Source organism: Typopeltis vanoorti, chromosome 19 (genome assembly GCF_054136105.1).
Source record: "Typopeltis vanoorti isolate ZY-2024b chromosome 19, IOZ_Tvanoo_1.0, whole genome shotgun sequence".
Lineage (NCBI taxonomy): Eukaryota > Metazoa > Arthropoda > Arachnida > Uropygi > Thelyphonidae > Typopeltis > Typopeltis vanoorti.
In genome coordinates, this window is record NC_143567.1 from 1,178,682 (window position 1) to 1,200,991 (window position 22,310).

At 38.7% G+C, this 22,310-nt stretch overlaps 1 protein-coding gene across 2 annotated transcripts in view; it reads right to left on the reverse strand.

Annotated features, from left to right (window-relative positions):
- The window catches only part of ec (ubiquitin specific peptidase echinus), a 126,720-nt gene that overhangs the window by 98,611 nt on the left and 5,799 nt on the right, over positions 1-22,310 (reverse strand). Inside the window, exon 2 of one of the 2 annotated variants that reach the window (XM_090409681.1) lies at positions 6,130-6,365. The exons of the other annotated variant lie outside the window; for it this stretch is intronic. Coding sequence (XP_090265807.1) covers positions 6,130-6,312 — 183 coding nt within the window. The 5' untranslated portion in view covers positions 6,313-6,365. The remainder of the gene's footprint in view (positions 1-6,129; positions 6,366-22,310) is intronic. 2 annotated transcript variants of the gene reach the window in all.

Sequence of the window (22,310 nt, forward strand, 5' to 3'; positions counted from 1 at the left end):
AGATCATTATTATAACTCGGGGTAAGTTGGATATCATACTGGAAGATTAGCGAAGTACGAGTATTTACAATAATACACGTACTCTGGACATCAGCAAAGCTGTGGGATTGGATGAAATTTCGCCACGAGTCTTAAGGGAGTGCACTAAAGAACTAACAGCTCCTTTGACTTGGCCATTTAACTAGAAAGCTAACTGGGAAGTGGAAGGAGGGTAAGATATAGCGCCACTACATGAGGGTGGTGGGAGAATGGAGGCATCAAATTATATACCAGTTTGTGTTACATCTGTGGTTGTTACAGTATTAGAAAAATTGGTAACAGCTCGTATAGAAAACTGGGAAGATGAAAAGAATATTATCTGTGAAGGTCAGCACGGATTTGTTAAGGGGCGTTCTTGTTTCAGTAATCTCGTTAACTTGTATGACAAAGTAACAAAAGTGGTTGATGAGGGGAATGTATACACTGTGTTATTATTTTATTTTTAAGATTTTGCAAAGGCACTTGATAGGGTGCCACATGATAAACTGATATTTAAGCTGCAGTGTACTGGTTGGGATATTAAGTGGGTGGCGGGGTGGATTGGCAACTGGTTGTCTGATAGATATCAAAGGGTCGTGTATGGAGGAACAATATCGAGGAAGGCTACCACCAGTGGAGTTCCACAGGCTGAGTGCTAGGAACACTACTTTTCAAACTTTATATCAATAATATTGTCACTAAAATTCAAAGAGATATTCAAATGCTTGCGGATGACGTGAAGCTAGAGAAAGTTCTGAGAGTAGTGCTGATAGTGGATCTTCAGGCGGATATGAATAAGCTGGAAACGTGGGTAGATGAATGGGGATACCAGTTTAATGTTGCTAAATGTGAAGTTTTGAATTGCGGGATCTGCAGATGGGATACTGCACGCTCTATATGTGGAAGTATACTGGAGGAAGTTGAGGAAGCACGGAATCTTGGGGTTATGGTGGATCGAAATTTGAAATTTAAGGGGCGTGATTAACACAATTCAGATGATTGCTGCAATATTAAGACGAGCATTAATCAGCAGAGTTAATAAAATGGTAGTGATCCCATTGTACAAGGCCCTGATTAGGGCCATATCTGGAGACTATTGTGTTCTCAGATCTAGTCAGAGGGGTTTAGAGGGAGGATGAAGATACTTTGGAGAGGGTGCAGAGGCGGTTGACAAAAAATGAGTTCGGGACTGTGGAATGTTAGCTATAAGGGTAGACTGAAGTCAGGTGATCTGCAGAGATTGCATGACTTTGGCTGACAGAAGGCGTGATGTGATTGAGACATTTAAGCTCTCGAGAGCTATTTACCGGATGGATACAAGAGAGAATTTTCAGATAGTGGAAAACAAGGAAGGTGCGAGAACTAGAGGCCGTCCCTGGAAATGCGCAAGGAAGTGGTGAATAAGAGGGTGAGAAGCTTTTTTTTTTTTTTAAAGTGGTGGCTGAGTAGAATGCATTGCCCAAGTATGTTGTGAGTACTAAGAGTGTGAATGAGTTTAAGCTATTGGTATGAGTTATGTGTTACAGGCAAGAGAGATTTTCCATAAGTCTGTGGACTTTTATAATACATGTACTGTATACTTATTTCACATTATAATACTTCTTATATAATGTATATCAATGTTAATGGTACAGACCTCTCTCTCACTCGATGAGTTCGACTCCGTTGATGTAATAATAATTAGTTAGATTCGTTTGCGGATCAGCCGTCCCAGTGACACCATTATTATTAGTCTGAATTCAAGAACCTACACATGTTTGGTTTAATGGTAAATTTGTGACTGTGATTCATTAACAGAAGGACGGGGAGGCAACAGTACTTTGTGGCTAGAATTTTAATACATCTTTGTTATTTGGCTTTCTGGTTTATATTTTGCTTTTGAAAAATCAGAATATGAAAATGACATTCAAAGGGGGAGCAGCCAGTCTCATACTGGGGAGGGTTTTCTCCCTGAAATTAATTTTTTCCCCTCCTATACCTCAAAACAGCAAACAGGCCAGAGAAATGGTTGTAGTGTAGTTATTGCGTTTACAGACAATAACTGCACTACAACCAATGCCATTATATTGGTCTAATACAGCCTAACCTTCCCGTATAAGCCACACAGCCATTGTATCATCAAGTATAAAAAAATAAAATAAAATAAATAAGTTTATCCTACAGCTTGAAGATAAGTCTGCATTCAACCCATTCCAGAAAACAAAATAAAAAGGCATCCAATAAAGTCGAATCCAAAAAGCACGAAATTCTTTAAACAGGCAACTACTACAACTCTTGGAGAACCACAGCTAATCACTGGCTAGCAATGCAGATTTTGCCACTCTCCATTCACTATCTTCAGCTGCCACCACTATTGGACTCCAACCATGGAAAAAATAGGTTCAGATAGACTCACAGGTATTCCAACATTTCCAAGGCATTTGATCGTGATCAGCAGAGAGGGCCTGTTCATTAAATTACCATCCCGTCTGCCTTCACCTCTTTGCGACTGAATAGCCAGCTTCCTGTCCTGTTGCTCGCTCGAGATACTCTCGCATTGGTGGGTAAATCAGAAGAAATCATGACTCTGTACTTTTGCTCACTCTGTTTCTAACGTTCATAAAAACAACCTGCTCTCGCTGGCTTCAAATTCTATCCGCAGGGTTGCTAATAACAGCACACTCCGCTCTTTTTCGTTTGGCAAACTTGTAGTGCTTGATCATTAGAAGCCTCGAGCTCTTCCATAACTGGCTTCAAAAGCCCAATCTTCAGTAACCATTTCCTAAACTGCGATCTCCTTTCTACTTCAGCAATACCGTAATTATAACTTCGTGAACTTCACTGCTACCGAAACACAGTTCTGTCTATTTTCTCGCAAGCAATATCGCTTCCCCTTACTTTCGATAATATCCAAATATCAGATTTCTTATTCTTCTTAGACTGATTTGCACCTCCGGCCTTTTCTGGAACAAAGGCGATGCCTTTGTTCCAGAAAGGTTTGATTGGCCAAGTAGTTAGCGTAACTCGCTCTTCAACCACCAGGTTCGAATCCCGCCGTATGCTGTCCATTTACTAAAATCCCAGATATGAAATACTGCTCATATTTGGGATGGAGCACTCAAAAGCTCAATTAGCACTGTTTAATGCTATTTCGGAAAAGGGCAATTAGATTCACTGATGATCTTCTCTCTCTCTCTCTCTCTCTCTCTCTCTAACAGAATCACTCTTAGAGGTCTTGCAATCTTTCTTTGGTGAGTCAGATATTAAAAAGTAATTCATCAAGGAAGAAAGTCTGAACTAAAAAAAAAAAAAAAAAAACTTTGGGGTGCATAGCCCATCCTATAATATGCTGATTTATATAAGCTGTAGTTTGACACTGATACAGCTAATACAATATTTAAGAGTACTAAACATATTCTAATGAGATAGCAATAAATGCATTTTTTTTGGTAAAAATAATGATCAAATAACAGATGCCTAGTATAATTTAGGGACCCATGTGGCAAAGATTGCAAATACAACTCTAAAGATAATTGCAATGCTGAAACGAACTTCACATGTAAAGATAATGATGTTATTTTGCCTCTTTACAAGGCCTTGATAAGACCTCACTTGGACTATTGTGCGCGGGTCTGGTCTCCTGGCTTCCGTTGTGATTTTGATATATTGGAGAAAGTAGAAAGGCGAATGTTAAAAATGATATCAGGATTGTAGAATATTGATTATGAAGACAGATTGAGAATTTGTAGACACTAGCAAACAGGAGAAAGAGGGGAGATATGATTGAGACTTACAAATTTCTGAAAGGGTCATACAAGATTTCAACTGATGGAATTTTTCAATTTATGGAGGGTGGGGAAAGGACGACAGGGCATCCTTGAAAGCTGAGAATGAAGGCTGCCAAGAAGGGTATATGGGCTAATTATTTTCTCTCAGAGGGTGGTGCGTGATTGGAATGGATTACCTTTGGATGTTGTGAGTGCAAGCAGTGTGAATGAATTCAAGAATAAGTATGATAGCTGGTTTGTGTAATTATGTGGCTTCCCTCGGTGAGTCTCTGGAGGTCTCTCGTAATAATAATAATGACTCCACGTAAGAGTAATTTTTTATTAATGACTTCGACAGCTAGTCGTTAGTCGTTTCCAGGGTTTTCCAAATTGTGTTCCGCGGAAAGTGAATAAGTGTTCCGCGAAAAATTATCAAAATTAATATTAATATGAGCCTGGAATGGTTTTAAATGCCGCGACTCTAACCAAAGTGTTCCGTTAAAATTTCAGGATTTCTGAAGTTGTAGGAAAAATTTGGGAAACGCTGGTTTAGACCATGAAATACTAATTTGGCCATGAACTAATGAATAGATTTTCTAAGCACGCACAAATGGCGCCCTTGTTTTTATAGTTAAATGTTATTTGAATGCTAAGATACTGAGGTAACTATTCCAAATTAGCTGGACAGAAACATAAAATAAAAAATAACAGATGTTGCAGGATCATTCAGTACATCTTCGGGGCAGTAACTTTTTATGCTAATTTAGCTGTTAAGTGCGGCCTCTCAGGAATAACAAGGAGTCGCTGATCACCGTACTGAAAACATACTCACAAATACGGCAATACGAAGGAAATAATGGCATATGCGCTAATACATGTTCAGGGCTACTTGTGCAGTATAATATATAAATAATTAACTTCATGAGTGTTTTCAAGTGACTGGAAAGTTTTTATCAAGTGGATAAGAATTGTTATTAAGGGATGTTCTTATCCAGACCCTTTGGATAAGAACATCCCTTAATAAGTGTTTTTATTATTATTATTATTTCATATCCAGTGTTGCTCAGCGAAATTATAAAATATCCCATTTCAGATAACATTTTTATTTAGGAGGAGGGGGGGGGGGGTCCGCTTCTATTGAAATTCGGAGATCATTCATTTATAATCCCGAAGGCCTGGTGTGCGAAGACGGGGGAAAAGCACGCACTCATTTTGATCCGAAGTATCACAAACTGACGAGCGACTTTCGTAGTCGCATCAACAGTTTTTTGCAAAGGAAGAGCCGCAAACAGAAATATCAGCGAGTACGGATGACACGAAGATGTAATTATATAACAATTTACAGGCTTGTGAAATAAACATAAATAATAATCAAATATTATTCAATACGATTAACCACTCCAAGTTTAGTAACACTAACTCTTACTTTTATTTATTGATTGATAAGGAAATTTAACTAGTTTTACATGATTACAGGATATATCGCAGTTTATTTGATGCAGCGGCTAATTGCACTTGAAATAATACTGACCCGCTTACCTGAAATGAAGATCGTTTGCGCACACGCGTCTTAAAACCCAAAAGCATTCGCTAGCAGTGCTCGTCGAGATTTGCCGGTAAACAAGCACCACAGGAAATCTGAATATGCCAAAAGGAAGCAGGATAGTCAAGAACAAGGAGGGGGAGAAACTGCCATCGGAAGTGGAACTACGCGCCTTGAACCTGTAGCAACAGATATCATCAACTGCGCAGGACAGGAGGCGCATGCACGGCTCGTTAGTTTCTGAATGCCCTGTTGAACATATGCTTTCGGTTCACTTCCGAGGTTCGCCAACTGAACAGCAGATAAAAATGCGCTTTATTTATTTTTTATTTTATTTTTTTTATTAAGAACACTTTTGTTGCGGAATAAATGCTATAAAAGTGTTCGTAATTTCTTTAAACTCTGTAAAGACGAAAAATAAATAAGGATTGCACCTCAACTTGTAACCGAACCGAAAGTTCAAAAAACTGGACATGACAATAATACAAACTGAAGTAATTCATGTTTAATCAAGCAAAATACAATCAGAGGAGCACAATGCAATTATACGATTATAACGCCGAGTGGCACTTTATTATCTTAAAATTAAAACATCTTTCATTTTGCAATGAATTATAACTGGGAAGAAGAAGAAAAAATTTTCCTCCTCAGTTTGGCAGTCCAGTGGCGAAAGCGATCAACCACGTGGAAAATTCATTTAGCGACACTGTAAAGTCCACATTTAATTCTAAATTAAATTGTAATTTATTACTCAAATGAATAACATTTCTGTAGCAGAATTAACTTCCAAACTAACACGAAAGAATACAATTTGGTACGTACCTGGACGGCGCTGTTCAGGAAGCAATTATTCTGGCCAGGCATGTTCAATAAGCCTTTTGTATGCGTTATGGACATGCTGCTGCGAGGAGTCAGCAAATAGCTTGCGTGGGTTTCCTGGGAGGGCAAAACCGGCATAGTTGACACTGCTCCCTGTGCCGGAAGGGCCACTGGGCCTGGGGCCATTATGGATGGAATGGAACGCGAAGAGACTTATGTCAACTCCGATACGCTCATAGCTGGAAGAAAAATGAGAACGAATATTCGAATGCAAGCAGAGATGGGCGACAGTTAATTAATTACTTAGATTTAAATGACAACTGCCGATTACGAGTGATCGGAATTATTTCAAGAAAACTTTTGGTAATAACTCAAATTACAGCTCTTTCCTTTCATAATAGGTTGCTCGTATCTCACAATTCTTCAACAAGTTTTATGTTTTCGAAATGTCAGAAGAAATTTTGGAGTTTTTCAGGCGTTTTCTGGAATGTGCTGAACACCACCGTGGATGGTCAAAAATTTCAAATCCTACTCGAAGAATTGAAGCTCCCAAGCGTCAAACATTTGCATAATACATTCATGTTACTATCATAGAAAAAAAACAACAACTAAAAATAGTTCCAAGTGTAGATTGGTTTCTATGACGACGGACACAACTAGCACTATGAATGAGGCCACAGTGTACGTGCGTGCCCATTAGTGCGTGTATTATTCTGCGAGATGAATAATCCGAGTCTCCGTGAGGAAAAATCCTTCCACCACCGTGCGAGACCGGTTAATTCCACTTCATTTGAAAAGCCTTTATAAAAAGGTTCTTTGGGCAAGATTAGAACTTGATTCCTTCCAAAGGACGTCGTATACTTCCAGCACAGAAGTAGAATTCATTTCACGACGAGAAGAAATCAGCGCTTTAACCACCAGCTTAAGGAAGAGACTTTTTGTTGGAAAGAATTTCCAAGAGTTTTCAATTTTTCAAAAGAATTTTCAAGTCAAGATCTTAAAGGTGGTATCGCATTATTTACAAATTATTTTCTTTTGGGGGGATACAATTTATACACCTGATAAAAGCATTCGTTTTTATTATGCAAAATAGTGCCTGGCGAAAGTGTCAGGAGAGAGGGAAGTGAAAATCGCGATTGTAACGGGAATTTTTGTGAAATGTAATTGACAGAAAACAGTAATTATTGTAATATTTTTAAATTACAATACAAAGTAAACATCCGAAATAAATGTCGTGTGAAAAACTGAAATAATTTTTATTAACAAAACAAATGCTACAGAACATAAATCTCGCTCTCTCTCTCCTCTCCTCCTATTCCATCCATCCATCTGTTTATTGGACATCAACAGATGTCGTATGGTCACCAAGATGCTCGGTGAGGTGCCACACCAGTCCTCGCCAGATGGTCCTGTTGTATGCTTTTCTGGAGGATTCAACTCTCTGAAGATCAGTCACTCCACACACACCATCCATCCATCTCACTGAAGGTCTACCCCTTCCTCTTTTTCCAGGAGCTATTACTGTTTTGAAAAGTCCACCTTCCATCCTTTCAGGGTGTCCAAAGTAGTTCAACTTTCTTCTGTCAATATCCTTGAGGAGCCTTAAAATTCTACTGATCCTTTCTAGCATCCATCCATTTGTCCGCCTTTCAGTATATGATATCCTCAACATCATTTTGTAACACCACATCTCAAAAGCGGCTATCCTTTTCCTATCAGTCTTCTTTAAATTACACGTCTCACATCCATAAACTGCTGTTGGAAAAATAGCTGCTTCCCAAAGGACTCCATTCTTAATCTTCTTCTAACGTCTTTTGAACAGCAATTCTTCACATTAATAATGCATCCTAGGTATATGAACTTGCTAACGTCCCCAATTCTTTCTCCCTTAAGGTACACTTGTTTCTCAGGAGCTTCCCTATCTGTATTTCCTTTGAGAACCATAATCTTTGTCTTGCTAGGATTGAGTTGAAGTCCTCTGTTCTTACTGATCTCGTTAACTTTGTCAAGAATTTGTTCTTCCTTGTCATTACAAAGGAGTACTGCATCATCAGCATAACTCGATTACTGATCAATCTACGACCTCTCCTTTAGGTCATCCAGTGCTACATGTATGCCGTCCTCAGCATATGTACTAAACAAATGAGGAAAATGTAGGCATCATTGCCTCCAACTGAACCAATTGAATCCAACACCTGTTTTTACCGTGTGGTCACTAAGATGCTCGGTGATGTGCCACACCAGTCCTTGCCAGATGGTCCTGTTGTATGCTTTTCTGGAGGATTCAACTCTCTGAAGATCAGTCACTCCACGCACACACCATACAAGTTGACTATCAACCTGACAGTGTGTTGATAACGAAAACCCATTCTTTTCACACAGTTTCACATGTTGGTCAAAAGCTTTAGAGTAGTCTAAGAAACGCATTACTAGAGCGAGTCTAAATTCTTGATACTTTTCTAAGGCAAAGGATCTGATCTCTGGTACCCATGCCTTTCCTAAAACCTCCTCCTCTTCTCCAAGCTTAAAATGAGAACTAACAACAACAACAAAAAAAAAAAAGTAGACAAAGTTGTGGAAAATAATTCAGGTAACTACAAGATGTTCCCAACGGATTGGCATTGCGAAGTAACAAACAATTACTGATCATCGCAGTAATTCATTTCTGAGATTTCGGAAGAATTAATTAGTAATAATTTATTTTATGGTACTTTTTGGCTACTAAATTTAACAACAATCATTTCACAGAAAAACGATGAGAAGTTCACAGTTTTATCTCAATAGTTGCAGCTGCCTCTTGTACGGAAAAAATGGACGTCTGCGTGATTTTGAATTACAATAAATGGAAGTCTAAAATTTAATTATCTCATTTACATTATATTAACTTTACAAAACGCAAAAAAAGAAAAGAAAAGAAAAGAAACAGAAAGAACGCTTTCTTTTGAATGATATTAAATAGTAAATTGTGCTATCGGTCATTTTCAGTAACATCTGAGGTTAAAAGTGTTAAAGGTTATTCAAGTGAAATCAAACAATATCCGCTTGCAACTGTGACTTATTTAAACAGCAACTACTAAAGCAGATTATTTGGAAGCAGAAATGATGACAATAAAACATTAAAGCAGTATCGTTATCTCTCAAGAGTAAAAATTAAATTGGTCGGTACGCTCTTTGAGTTATTTCGAGTGTTGCTAAAAATATCGCAATAGAGGAATACAATAAAAGGTTCTCGCCTGCCTTCGTAGCTCAGGATATCGACGATGCCCTGTGGCTGGAAGGATTTGAATCCATCTAGGAGGAAAGCCACCCTGTCTCATATGGAAGTAGGATAATTTTTCCCTTTTATCTTCATGTTTACTGTTTTACGACGATCCATGAAAATCCACTTGTTTTAGTAATTGAAAAAACAGACTGAACATTTTAAAAAATAAACAAACTGGCTATTCAGCACATGCTTCGATTAACCCTGCAGAGTTGGCGGTCGAAAAAATTGCAGCGTAGGTCGCGTGTATCTGAAAGATACATTCATTACTAGTATGTGATAAAACTTTAAAAAAACACTGCAAATATAGTACATGATGGTTTATTTATTTTCAGTTACAATCTAGAAATTATTGAACAAAGAAACAAAGGGAAAAAAACAACTAAACCATACTATACTGACATCGCGGTATCTCTCAGATACAATTTACTATCAAATATCACTTTCGCATTCGACTCTATCATTCTCATCATCGGACTCGAGTAACAAAATCGCTGAATCTCTTCAACATCTGATGGATTATCCAATCGATATATTTTTCCAGCCATTTTCAACGGTAAATAAATTATATATTAGCAATTAAACCAATACTATACTGACATCGGAGGTCGCGGTATCTCTCAGATACAATTTACTATCAAATATCACCTTTCGCATTCGACTATCATTCTCATCATCGGACTCAAGTAAGAAATTCGCTGAATCTCTTCAACATCTGACGGATTATCTTGCCGATATATTTTTCCAGACATTTTCAACGGTAAATAAAAAATAATAATAATAAAATAAACCATACCGACATCGGAGGTCGCGGTATCTCTCAGATAAATTTACTATCAAATATCGCACACCTTTGCATAATATACATAACCAAAACTGACCGCATAAACTGTGGAATATCACTCGTAATATATGCTTGCGCAGCTACTCGTGACCTCCAAGCTATACACTGGATATGTGTAAGAATATTTATATTAAACAATGTTTGTATCTGTCAGATCAGCCACGACCTCCGCAGGGAATTATGAGAAAAATGTAGCATGCACGAAAAAAAAAAAGTCGCAGGACAAATCAATGTGACTGCCACTCAACAAGGCAAAGCGCTGAATATACTGGAGATGCTTCCTCACTTAAAAACTGTCACCAAGTTCCGGGATGAGTCGATAAACACGCAGTTACGCCGCTTCTATGCTCAACGTCTAGCAGAGATTGCTGCGATTTATATCTCACTGTAAATCCACGCAAGCATTAAAAATACATCACCGTGTCCTTTTTTTTTTTAGATCTTTTAGATGTATCCATTTTAAGCCCGTGTAAATATAATATTTTTATAGGCAACCCCACCTGCAAAAAAATGATGAGATCAATTTATGGTGAGCGCTGCGTACTATAGCAAGGACAAAGGAACTAAGCGCATAAACTTGTGGGGGTGCTTTCATAAGCGGGGGGGGGGTGAGGAGATAACAAGTAATGTGAATACTGAAAAACACTGCTCTGTAATGCTACTGTCAAACTTTTTTTTTTTTTTTTTTTGTAAGTCAAAATCGGCATGGAACCAAATAAAGAAACTATAATTCTGATTCGCCTGAAAGGATGGATTAAATATTCTCATATTTTATACATATAATTGAAGGAGAAAAACCTTATAAGCTCAAAGAGCTATATACATCTCCCAGAGCAGACTTTTACAAGCATCTTGCCTTAACTCAGATTTGAGTTAAGGAAAAAAAAAAACTAATGAACCCAATAAAAATGTTATTTTATTGGGTTCATTAGCCCAATAAAATAACATTTTTCTGAAACAGTGTGCATAACAGAACGAATTAGAAGGGCGATATTCTCCAAGCTCCTCAAGTATAATACGCCCATCTAAGCCAATCTTTCAGCACATCTTTTTCGGTTACTATTTTTCAATGTCCACAATACCAACCCTGAGACAACATTTATATATGCTGTTCAAATGAGAAACAGATTATTCGATTCAGATCCATTTCCTCCGGAATTCAAATGATCGATGGAGACTGTGAATAGAAAACCACTTATAGAACGATGCGCCTTATTGCGATCCCCAACTGTTAAAACACACGCAGGAGGAAAGGAGAACCCAATGAAGGTTTGCAAAGAGTTCCAAAAAAAAAAAAAAAAAACTTTTAAGATAAAAAAAAACAGCTTGTTATGAGGGGCGGGAATAAAACATCACAATGCAAGTACCTAAAATGGTTATAAAAGCAGATTTTGTAGTTCTACACGCAACACTTTATATCTACCATCTCGAAACGATCAAAACAACTTCTTTGGTGCATCAATCAGAAAATTGGTAGATATAGCAGCATATCACAACATCCTGTCCTGTGACTTCCTTTTTATCTCTTCATAACTCTTAGCGCCAGTTAGCATCATTATGTTATTTACATATGAAATTCTTGGTCTGCCCCGTGGCCTCTTTCCTTCTACAGTCCCCTCCATTATTTCCGTAATCAGTCCCCCATGCCTCAAATGGTGTCCAATCGAAAGTAAATAATGCAACTACAGTGCGTGCAGCTACTAAATACTAAACTGCAGCGATGTGTCTTAGTGACCTCAGTGCAGACACAATTTAAAACGTAATCCTAGATTCAACTCGTGACTAGCGAACAAAATTCCAAGGCCAAAGTTAACACAGTCTACACCTATTCTTATTTAGAACACAACCCCTCTACCTCTACGAACAAAGGACACCTTAATGTAAGGGTCTCACAATTTTATCTTTCGATTTAGAGGTCGATTTGATCTTGTCTGCAGTACTAGTCAAAGTTCGCAATATAAAATCGTGACAGGCAAAATATAAACAAAATCGCACAGCTGAAAGGACTTTACAACATGCATAAAGACGATGGCGACTTGGGCACAACAGCTTGTGAAAAGGGAGAAATTCGAGTTGCGCTGCTCAATGTAAATCGCCTATTGAAGAACGAGCTATTCTGAGTACACAGCTTTCCTTTTGTGGAAAAAAAGATGAACTTAAAAGCCAAGAAAACTTCTCGTCCGGAAGTGGGGCACTGGAAGGGAAAAATTCATTATTCCGTTCTAACCCAACCGGAAGCCAAAAGCGAATGGCTTCGTTACAACATAATACTCACTACCTTCACGACTGAACGAAGGTCTCAGAAATACGCGGACGACGAGGAGCCAAGAGATCAACTGCTGAAATAACTCGGTTAAAATAGTTAAAACCATTTTATGGGCTTTTATCATTTTTTGCCAGTTTTGTATTTATTTTAATTATTCAAAATGATTACCTTAAGTCCATATCACGCTCAAAACCCTAGCGAATTTCGGCGGGATATGGACTTCAATAATAACAATAAATTGAATAATAAAAAGGAACGAAATCCTTCATTGTGTCAGTTAGCATTTAGAAACGCGTTTACCGAGCTATTGCTTTCGGAAACTAACAGCGAGACAACAGCAGCCAAAGAAAGTTTGGTTCAACGACGAACGAGAATAGGGGTTTACGAATGTCGGACAGAAATGGAGTCAAGAGGATGATGGGGGAGCATCTTGGGACTCTTCTATAACGGAAATAAATGTTGCTGCATTTTCTATTCTGCGAATGCAACGTTTACTTTTAATAAAACTGTTTTTTCCTATTATGGTAGGAATGATGTGCTTCTTAGGTGCATCAACCGAAAAGCCATCACCGAGAAATATTCAATCCATAATATTTAATTGCCTCCATATCCATGTCTGTGGAAGAATAACGATGCCTCCATGAAACTCTGCGTGCCCATTTATATCAGTCTAATTAGCTTTTATCATTCCACTACATGCGCGCTCCGCTCGATGTGCTAAAATATTAATTTGAGCCTCTCTTCGGAAAGAAACTCGACGCTCTGATGGCTCATCCCCAACACGCTTCGCAGAAAATTAATACCAACGTGATTCACAAACGGTGAGTGCAGATAGTTCAGGAATTTAATTCAAAATAAATAAATTTTAGTCACGAAAAAATCATACGCAACGCTGTTGGAATTTTAGGAAAAGAATGAGAAAAAGGCGAAATCCAAAATGACCCCATTTTCGATGGCCGTCTCAGAACTCGAATGCACTTCACAGTAATATTCTTCGTCAGTTAGGATCGGATAATTTTCGATATACTTTAATATATATATATATATATATATATAAAGAAATGTGAAAAGAAATTTAGAATATGCTCAGCCAAATTTAGATCAAATTATATAAGAAGAAAGCATAATCCCAGTATTTTTTACTTTCAAGAACAGGGGAGGAAACAAGCTGGAAATTATTTTAAAACGGAGCTTGTAAGGACCTTTACTAACATTTAGCTGTTTTTCTCCACAAAACAAGTTCCCGTTTTGGGAAAAAGATGCTTCTTCCCAAGAGGTAGCTGCACAATTGAAACGCTGTACTTCTTGGGAAGGAAATTCTACGTGAAGTGGAGAGCTGAGTGGTATCTCACAACGGGACACCAGCGTAGTGCTTCCTGGGGGCCTGAAATGGCTAACATTATCTTTTTGACTCGAGAATAGTGTCATCACTGTTTTTCTTTTAAACTGAACACTACTTGGAGTGTGCTGAAAAGTTTAAAAAAAAAATTGCGATGTTTACAGCAGACAACAGTGTGGTCTGTTGTCAACATCAGCCATGGCAGTAGATTGATGCCTCTCTTTATGCCTTCGCATCAAGTCTGTGGCTCTTTGCAGAGTTTCTACAAATAATTTGCATCCATGTTAAACTCCTGGTTAATCGTTTCTCTATCGGACTACCGAGATTTCCGATTATTTGGTTTACTTTGGCGTTAGCTTCTCTGATCTTCATGCACGTTACTCAACTGGGTGGGTGGCAATATCAATTCACGGTTAATATTTTGAGTGAACGCACTCGTTTATCAATGTCATCACGAACGGATAAGTTGCATCTTACAACAAAATCTCTCTCTCTATTTATGTTTTTAACGTACAAAAGGTGTACAGTCAACTAGAAGGGTGCATTTGCGATTAGGACACGCGTGCTGAGAATACACATATGAGGTGGTTGCGTTCCATAACAGGGGATGTCTCATTACCTATTTTAACTTAGTATGTATTCGGGATGTCCCGTTTATATGAATTAAACGAATATTTTATTTTATTTTATTAATCTTCCTTTATTGGAACATTGGGCAAACTGTACTCGGGCTGAATGATTGAGCCAAAAAGAATAAGAAACAAATCCCTAGGGAATCGGATAACGGATTGCACTGAGCTCAGTTTAAAGAGCGTGCATCCAAATACTAAAAAAATATTAAACGTAGATAGTGACGTCATGCAAAAATCATAAAAATGAAAGTAAATAAACCCTACACAATTCCCACTTTATGGAAAACGAAAAGTTTGCTGCAAATAATAAAAGAAACGGTCGGCTTGTTTTTAGTAATCAGCAACATGAAATCACGGCATAAGTGCAACTAAAACAGCGATAATAACTGCAGTCATTCACCGCGGTGTGGCGGGTCGAGTTTTTACCACTAGCATTTTTTTATATGCTAGTGAAAGCCCAGTCTGTCTATAAGTGTTGCCAAGAGCAACACCGGAAATTTAAGGCATAGCGCGCTAATTTATAGCAGAACGTATAAAAAAGCTAGTTCCCCGTAATAAGCGCGGAGAACGGGGCTGCTGTTATATCTGCAAACTACGTCAATTCATGTTTAATGATGCTCACCGTAAAAGGGCGATGATAATTCCGAAATCTTTATGGCTAGTCCATTAACAAAATGTCAATTACGTTACAAAAAAGCTGTACATTTAACCTTGGGAAATATGTTAATTCCCAATCACACTGAGGACTGTGAGCAGTGCAAACTATTAACCTACCAACAGCACTAACACAGATCGCAACGATGATTGAAGTTTTCGTATTAAAATATGCAATTATCGGGCAGGATCATAGGCCAAGAGTTACAGCGGCACCTAACTTTCACTTGCTGGCATTTCGAATATGCATAGATGCTTAGCGATCTGCTCGTATGATGATGTATTAAAAATTACAGCATGAATAAAGCCATTTTTCATATCTTTTCATTTTCCGGAAAAGGACCACACACACACACACAAATAAATAAAGAAAGAAAATAAAATACTTTGCAGTATATATTAGAACTAAAGTGGACGATAATACAAAATGATTAAATAACAGCGGTAGGTTTTCAGATTTCATCCCGTTTCGCCGTAACGAACTTGTACAATGTGGAAATCAAAACGTTCTCATACGAAAATGGTTACAGTACTTGAAAAAAATTAAATAAATTAGCAGTACTGTACTGTGCTGCAGGTGCAGTATTTATGTGTATGTGCAGGAAACATCTTCAAGAATCTGGAAAATTTCTGAGTAAAAAAAAAATTTCTAGGGGAAAAAACTATTTTATTAAACGTTAGAAAACGTGAAATTTGACTGAGTTTGGGTTGCTAAAAAAGCATCATTAGGCAATTCAAGGTATGGCGCGTATTCTTGTCTACCTTAGACATGGGAAGAATAGCCAGTGTTGATAAACAATCTCGTTTTATAAACAGAAAGAAAACAAGACGGTTTTCAATTATAGAGATCGTAACATTTGTTGCCGGTGGCCAGTCTGCGCGAAAGATAGTTGTAGGCTAGCTCGTGAGCGCGCGTTTTTCTAAAATAAATAAATAAAATAAAAACTGCTCTGGTTTTGAATGAGTAATAACAGAACCAACCAGTTGGTGAGCACGTGTTTCTCGTGGTTCTTTGTGCGATTATTAACGATGGGTGTGGCGCTGTCACGAACATGGAAAAAGGACAGAAGGCTCAGCTGACTTACACAATTCGTGTTTCTGCGAATAAGGTCCGGTAACTCCGCCCTGCTGTCGCCAATTGTTGGTGGGTGTATGTAGTCTAGCCTTGTACGAAGGTTTAAAGAGCACTGCTGAATTTTCGCCTGCGAAAATTCAACCTCTTTTAAAAAAATAACATAAAAAAGAGTGCTTCGGGGTTCGCTTTTTTAATGAGTACATGTACTCTATTTGTACGTGTAAATAATGTACATGTACATTATTTACTAACAAAAGCAAGAGCACTGACATGCAGCCAGAGATACGGCAGCCAATAAAATTAAAGAAATCTTAGCTTTCCGGCAAAAACACTTATATTTTAATTTAAAAAAAAAATGTAAATCTTTTGGTCCTCAGAATTATAACATGAAAAAACTTTTGTCAAAATCTCGAAAAAACTATAAGAAATTCATATATTAGTGTTAAATATTTAAAATCTTGAGTAGAGGAAGACACTCCTTGCTGTCAGGGTTGCGGTTGGCGGAGCCATTTTCTGTAAGTTTAGTCAAATAAAAACTTCGAAAGCACGAAGTCTGGAATTGCCTTTCTGCAAATCCGCATCGGTGGCGGGTGTGAAGCGGTGCACTCCCTACCACTGGCAGCAATCTGTGAACTATCATTCAATGACAGACACTGGAAACCACCTCGTCCAAATTCTCAGCATATTTCTTTATCCGCTCCGCCAACCTTTCCCCCCTCCCCTTTCCCTAGGGTCAGTCCTGTCCACCCGTAACAAGTAACCGTTGCACATGGCAAGAGAGCAAAGGTCAAAAGTCAGTCAACGGGACGAGCTTATCGTGGGTGTCAGGTTTTTTAGGAATCCATTAACTTCCCTTTGGTGGTTCGTTCGTCTTCCACTCGCACAAAGGACGAGGAAGAGAAGCTGTGACTGATCACGTGATGTATACGGGGTGTTCCAGGCTTTTACCACTGACAGGTTTATTGGGAACGGGACTTTCCTTCCAGGTACTCAGTCTGAAGAGTGCCCTAAAAAGCGACGTAATCTCCCCTGGAGACACATACCAGACGAGCAAGATGACGTACGATTCTGGCACAAGTTAGTTCCCATATTTTTCGAACGATGGTTGTTTAGAGTGGCCGCGTGTAATCTCGAAATTTGACAAATTGACGACCAGTTAAGATGTTATCCTTTAACCCGAAAGGAATGCATTTAAACGTACACCCCCGATAAAATAAACACTTGATTAATAAACAGCGTGGACTACTTGCAACATGAACCTGGGCAAGGTTTAAATTCTGGGTGAGGGAGGCATTAACTCTCTCGTCGGCAGCGTTATGAAGTTTTTTTCCTTTGCCGAATTACTTTTTACATTTCACAAATAGCAAAACCGGCCCGCTGTACACAAGCGATGACAATCACAGCACAGACATATAGCAGAAGTTTGGAGAAGGAACAGAACTGCTTCTAAATATGCAATGAGAATCATCATACTGTAAGATTAATGGGAAAACAAAGTCCTCTTGGAACTACCTTAAGGCGATTGGGTGAATTGTAGATTTTACTATCGTCTTAGACATATGAAACATTACATTCCCATTACAGATACCGAAAAAAAATTAATAATATTAAATAAATACTGTAGTTCGATGAAGATGCTAAAAACAACGGCGAAGATATCGTTGAAATTGGTTGCGTATTTGTATATATAATTATCGTTGGTTATTAAAGAACGCCCCCCTTGAATTCACTGCCGACGCGCCCTACGACACTGCAATCTCCGTTTATGCATAAATAAATGCACGTGGATGAGGTGAAAGCCTGCACAAAATATAAAATGAAAGGATGTCCAACATGAAAAAAATGGTGATTTTGTTAATACACAGGAGTTACTGAAGATCTTCAAGGAATTCTAATTTTCATAAGTCACTGAAAGGTCAGTTTAACATTATTATCATTATCTGAAACCTAAAGGGAGTGAGGGACTCATCGATGGAGGCCATGCATCACCCGAACCAACCTTAATGCCTTCTCATAAAAAAATTCATTCCCACTGGGAGTACTTCAAGAGGAAACTGTTCCACTCACTCCCTGCTCTCAGAGAGAAAAATCCAGCGATCACACTTTTCTCAACCCAACAAACTTTCCAAGGACAGCCTCTCCACATCTCCCATCAGTGTTGATAACGTAAAACACCTTTCAGAAATTTATAGTCCTCTGTCATATGACCCCTCTTTCTCCCGCTTGCCAGGGTCTGTAGTCCATATATTAGTTTATCAAAATGCATATCCAAAATTACTGACCAAAAAAAAAAAACTTCCTTCGAATGAACTCTTTTCGTTTTCGGTACCTGAATGGGCTTCTGGTCTGCATGCGCTGCAGATTAAAATCTCGAGTGCCAAAAAAGTGAGCGTAAAACTTGCTGCAATGATTTATCAGCTGCGCACCAACTTCGAAGTGCGAGGATGCGCAGCTGAGGTCACCGAGAATTTCATTTCCATCCCAAAAGTAGCGTTCAATGTAGCAGCACATGGCACGCGAGATGCCACAAGCAACAAACGAATCGACGTCAACTCCTTTATTTATTAAACATGCTGTTTGTCGGCCATACTCCGACTACGGAAATTTCTGCGTTTATTCACCTGCCTTTTGAAGCTCAACTAAATTCCGGTAAGTTTCCTCACTGAAGAAGACGCTCGACGGAGGATGATTCGCTATCGAAACTTAGGAAAATAAAAAATACACCGAATGTTGACTCATATGAAGATCTCCAGCACGAGATGCTTCGCGTTGGCTTTTCGTCTTTTATTGGAATAGTTTTAGGAATCAGCTGCTACGCCTTTTTCTGAATTAAGTTCTGTTGTTATGCCAGGAAGTTTGACAGCACATTCTTCAAATCAATAATAAATACATTCGACTACTTTGAAAATAAAATTTTCGAAGTATGGGCCGGGTATAACTTATATTAGGTCACTGACCACCGGCTTCTGCACATCCATATTCTATGGACGTAATTCTGGCAATAAAATTCTTCTGTTCTTGATCCTTATAGCAAAATGTCGGCAAAGGATAAAAATCGGGGAACAGACAATCGGTGATTACATCAAGACAGACGATGTAAATGTCCCAGTAGCCTCCATAATAACCCATTTTATCCTCGTTTCCCAGATATTCTAACAAGCCGGATGTGCACTATTTACTGCCCCTACTCGACGCGATTATTGAGATCATCCGACACTTGCTCCGAAATACGTCTCGAGCCCTTAAGCTAGCATCGTGGAATTTTAAACGCCACGTCAGGAAACATGGAAGAACACAGGCGTGGCATCGAGTGACGACCAGCTACGAAAAACACATTCCAACAGATTGGCAACATTGACTCGCGAAGCACTTTCCAAGAGATTGCTTCCCTCAATCAGAATTTTATATTTCGGTTGCGGAAGTTTTAATTTCTACATCCTGTGAAACTCAGATACAGCATTTCTTAATTATTTCTAAAAAAAAAAAAAGGTTAATATCATCAACATTAACTGTTCGGACTCAATATGTTGGTTTTCGTTTACATCACCAGATCCGTTTTAATATTTTCTTTTTACTTATTTTTAATATTTTATTTCTGTAATATTTTTCGTACAACTAAAAAAATTCTCATTGCGAGATGGACAATCATCGTTTCTTGTAAACTGTTTTTAGGAAATAATAAAAGAGGACGATGTTAAGCACGCACACATGGAATATGCGGTCGATTTCCACCCTATGAAGGTCGCAGATGGACATGAATCATCAACGCTAATTCCTTCGTGATTCGGATCCAATTCTACGAAACAATCTCCTTCTTAGTGCAGTGGACGTAGTGGTCAATGCTGCTGTTCCTGTCAGGACCATGCTTAAACCCAAATTCAAAGCACGGCATTTACAGCTGTTGTCATATAATAACCTTGAAAATTTTAATAGAATACACACGTAATAGACTGCTGTTTCAAATAATTCAAACACATTTTCACAGGTGTTTTCCACCTCACTTCTCTCAGGGGGCAACGTTATTTAAGGAGATATCTACGCAAAATAAAGGTGTAAAAAGATTTCCAAAAGCTCCATCGCTCATAACTGATAAGAATGGTCTAGTTTTCAATTTTCAAAAACCACACTGAAAATACTGACATGTTTTTTCTTAATCTCGGTAGAGATTAAGAAAAACCGATATATAAGAAATACCGATATCTAAAATTAGATACACCACTGAAATTAAAATAATAATTAACTTCAATTTCGTCTTCCAATCAAGAAAATTGCAAAGCTGGTAAACCATACGAATTGTGCAGCAATTGTACTTCGGTTAATGAGGGACTCGGAGAATCATTAATACGTCGTTTCTTTCGGCAGTTCCATTAATGGTGCTGATATCTCTTCTGCTTCCAGGTCATTCGACAGTAGACCTTGAAACTGCCGTGTTCACACGGGAAGAACGAACGTTTAGCGACATCCAGCAGGGCTCTTGATGCGAAAAGTTAGCTTCTGCTAAAGACCGTCTTCTTCACGCAACGAGTACACCACAAATGTAATTGGAAGTTATCAATGCTTCGAAACGTACCCCGTTTACTGGGTTCCAGACTATTCCGGCCGTAATAAAAAAAAAGTTAAGAAATGCCAATTTTTAAGTGAATCCCGCTGCTATTATTGCTACGGACGAAGCAAGAACAGATAATGCGTAAACTGCTCACATTCACTTTTGTGTGTGTGTGTATGTACAACAAAATGTTTACGATTTACATTTTTAAGGATTACCCTGAGGGGAAAGGAACTTTGTCCTACAACTAAAGAACATTACTGTATTTTGAATGTTTCTTCATTCTGATTGCAAACATGTATTCGTATGAAATTGCTCCATAAACAAAGAAAGAAAAGAAAATTACTATTCAACAGCGAAATAACCAACGAAACGCTTTACAATAAGGTTTGTTTGCGTTGTGTTTTACCGCTTACCTATTCACTGGTGAGAGGAGGAGGGCCGCGGCGCCTCCAATTTTAGCAACAGGAATCGACAGTTAACTCGAGTTACGGGGTTTTTAACGTACTTCAGAAATGTTGGACGTACGTCGCTTACACTTGGAAGCGGGTTTTTTTCGGCTCGAAAATTCAATTATTATATTAGAGTTGCCTAATAACACCATTTAAATCCAAAATTATATTACTTCATGCAGTTTATAACTAATAGGGAAAACCATCAGATCTGCCACCGTCCAAATAATCATGCCCCCGTTTTACAATGTGAGGGGGACGATGTTTGGACATGGTCGTACTTATGCACAGCCGCACGAGGCTCCAACTCTGATCCCGAATATTTAAGGACCCCAAACAATGGGGGGGAGGAGAATTCCAGGGGCACTCTAACACCTCGGCCCCGCCCTCCTCGGGAAAACTGTAAGTACCACAGAATGTTCAGTCCTGTGTTAGAACTGAACATTCTGACCATCTGCAACAACTCATCTGAATAAAAAGAGACCAAACGGATCTCTTGAGGTTCACAGGTGAGTCCCTCCCCTCTTTTTCCCCTATGAGGAAAAATGTTGCTTACTGTACTCCCACACAGTATGTAAAAATATTTCCATTTTTAGATTTCCAATTTCCCCTTTTAATTCTAGAATTTCATTTCAAAATACAAAATTCAAAATCTTGGGGTTCGTACCGAGAAGCGGCCCCATTTCGTTGTAATGTTCGTTCAAATTGGCTACAGATCCACATCGTGCCGTTCGACATCTAGCGGAATCCGTCCTTGCGATTTTAGGCAGGTGGTCCCAATTCGATGTCATGCAGATAGTCGGTCTGCCTCTTCTCGAAGGGGCCACTTCTCAGTACGAACCCCAAGTTATTTCGCGTGGCTTGCTTGTGGCTCCTGCATTCTGCATTGTTGCACGTGTTACCAGAAGGAGGCAGGTCTTCCAGGACGATGTCGACTTGAGGAATGCGTTCTAGTAGATTCCGAGGGTGTTCGGTCAGGTTGAGATTCGTCGGCCATTCAGTGTCCCTCGAACCAATTCCTCAAGTGTTGGCTATTGACATCGCCCTGGAAGACACTCCTGTCTCCTTCTGGTAACATGTGCAACAATGCAGAGTGCAGAGCCACCAGGCAAGC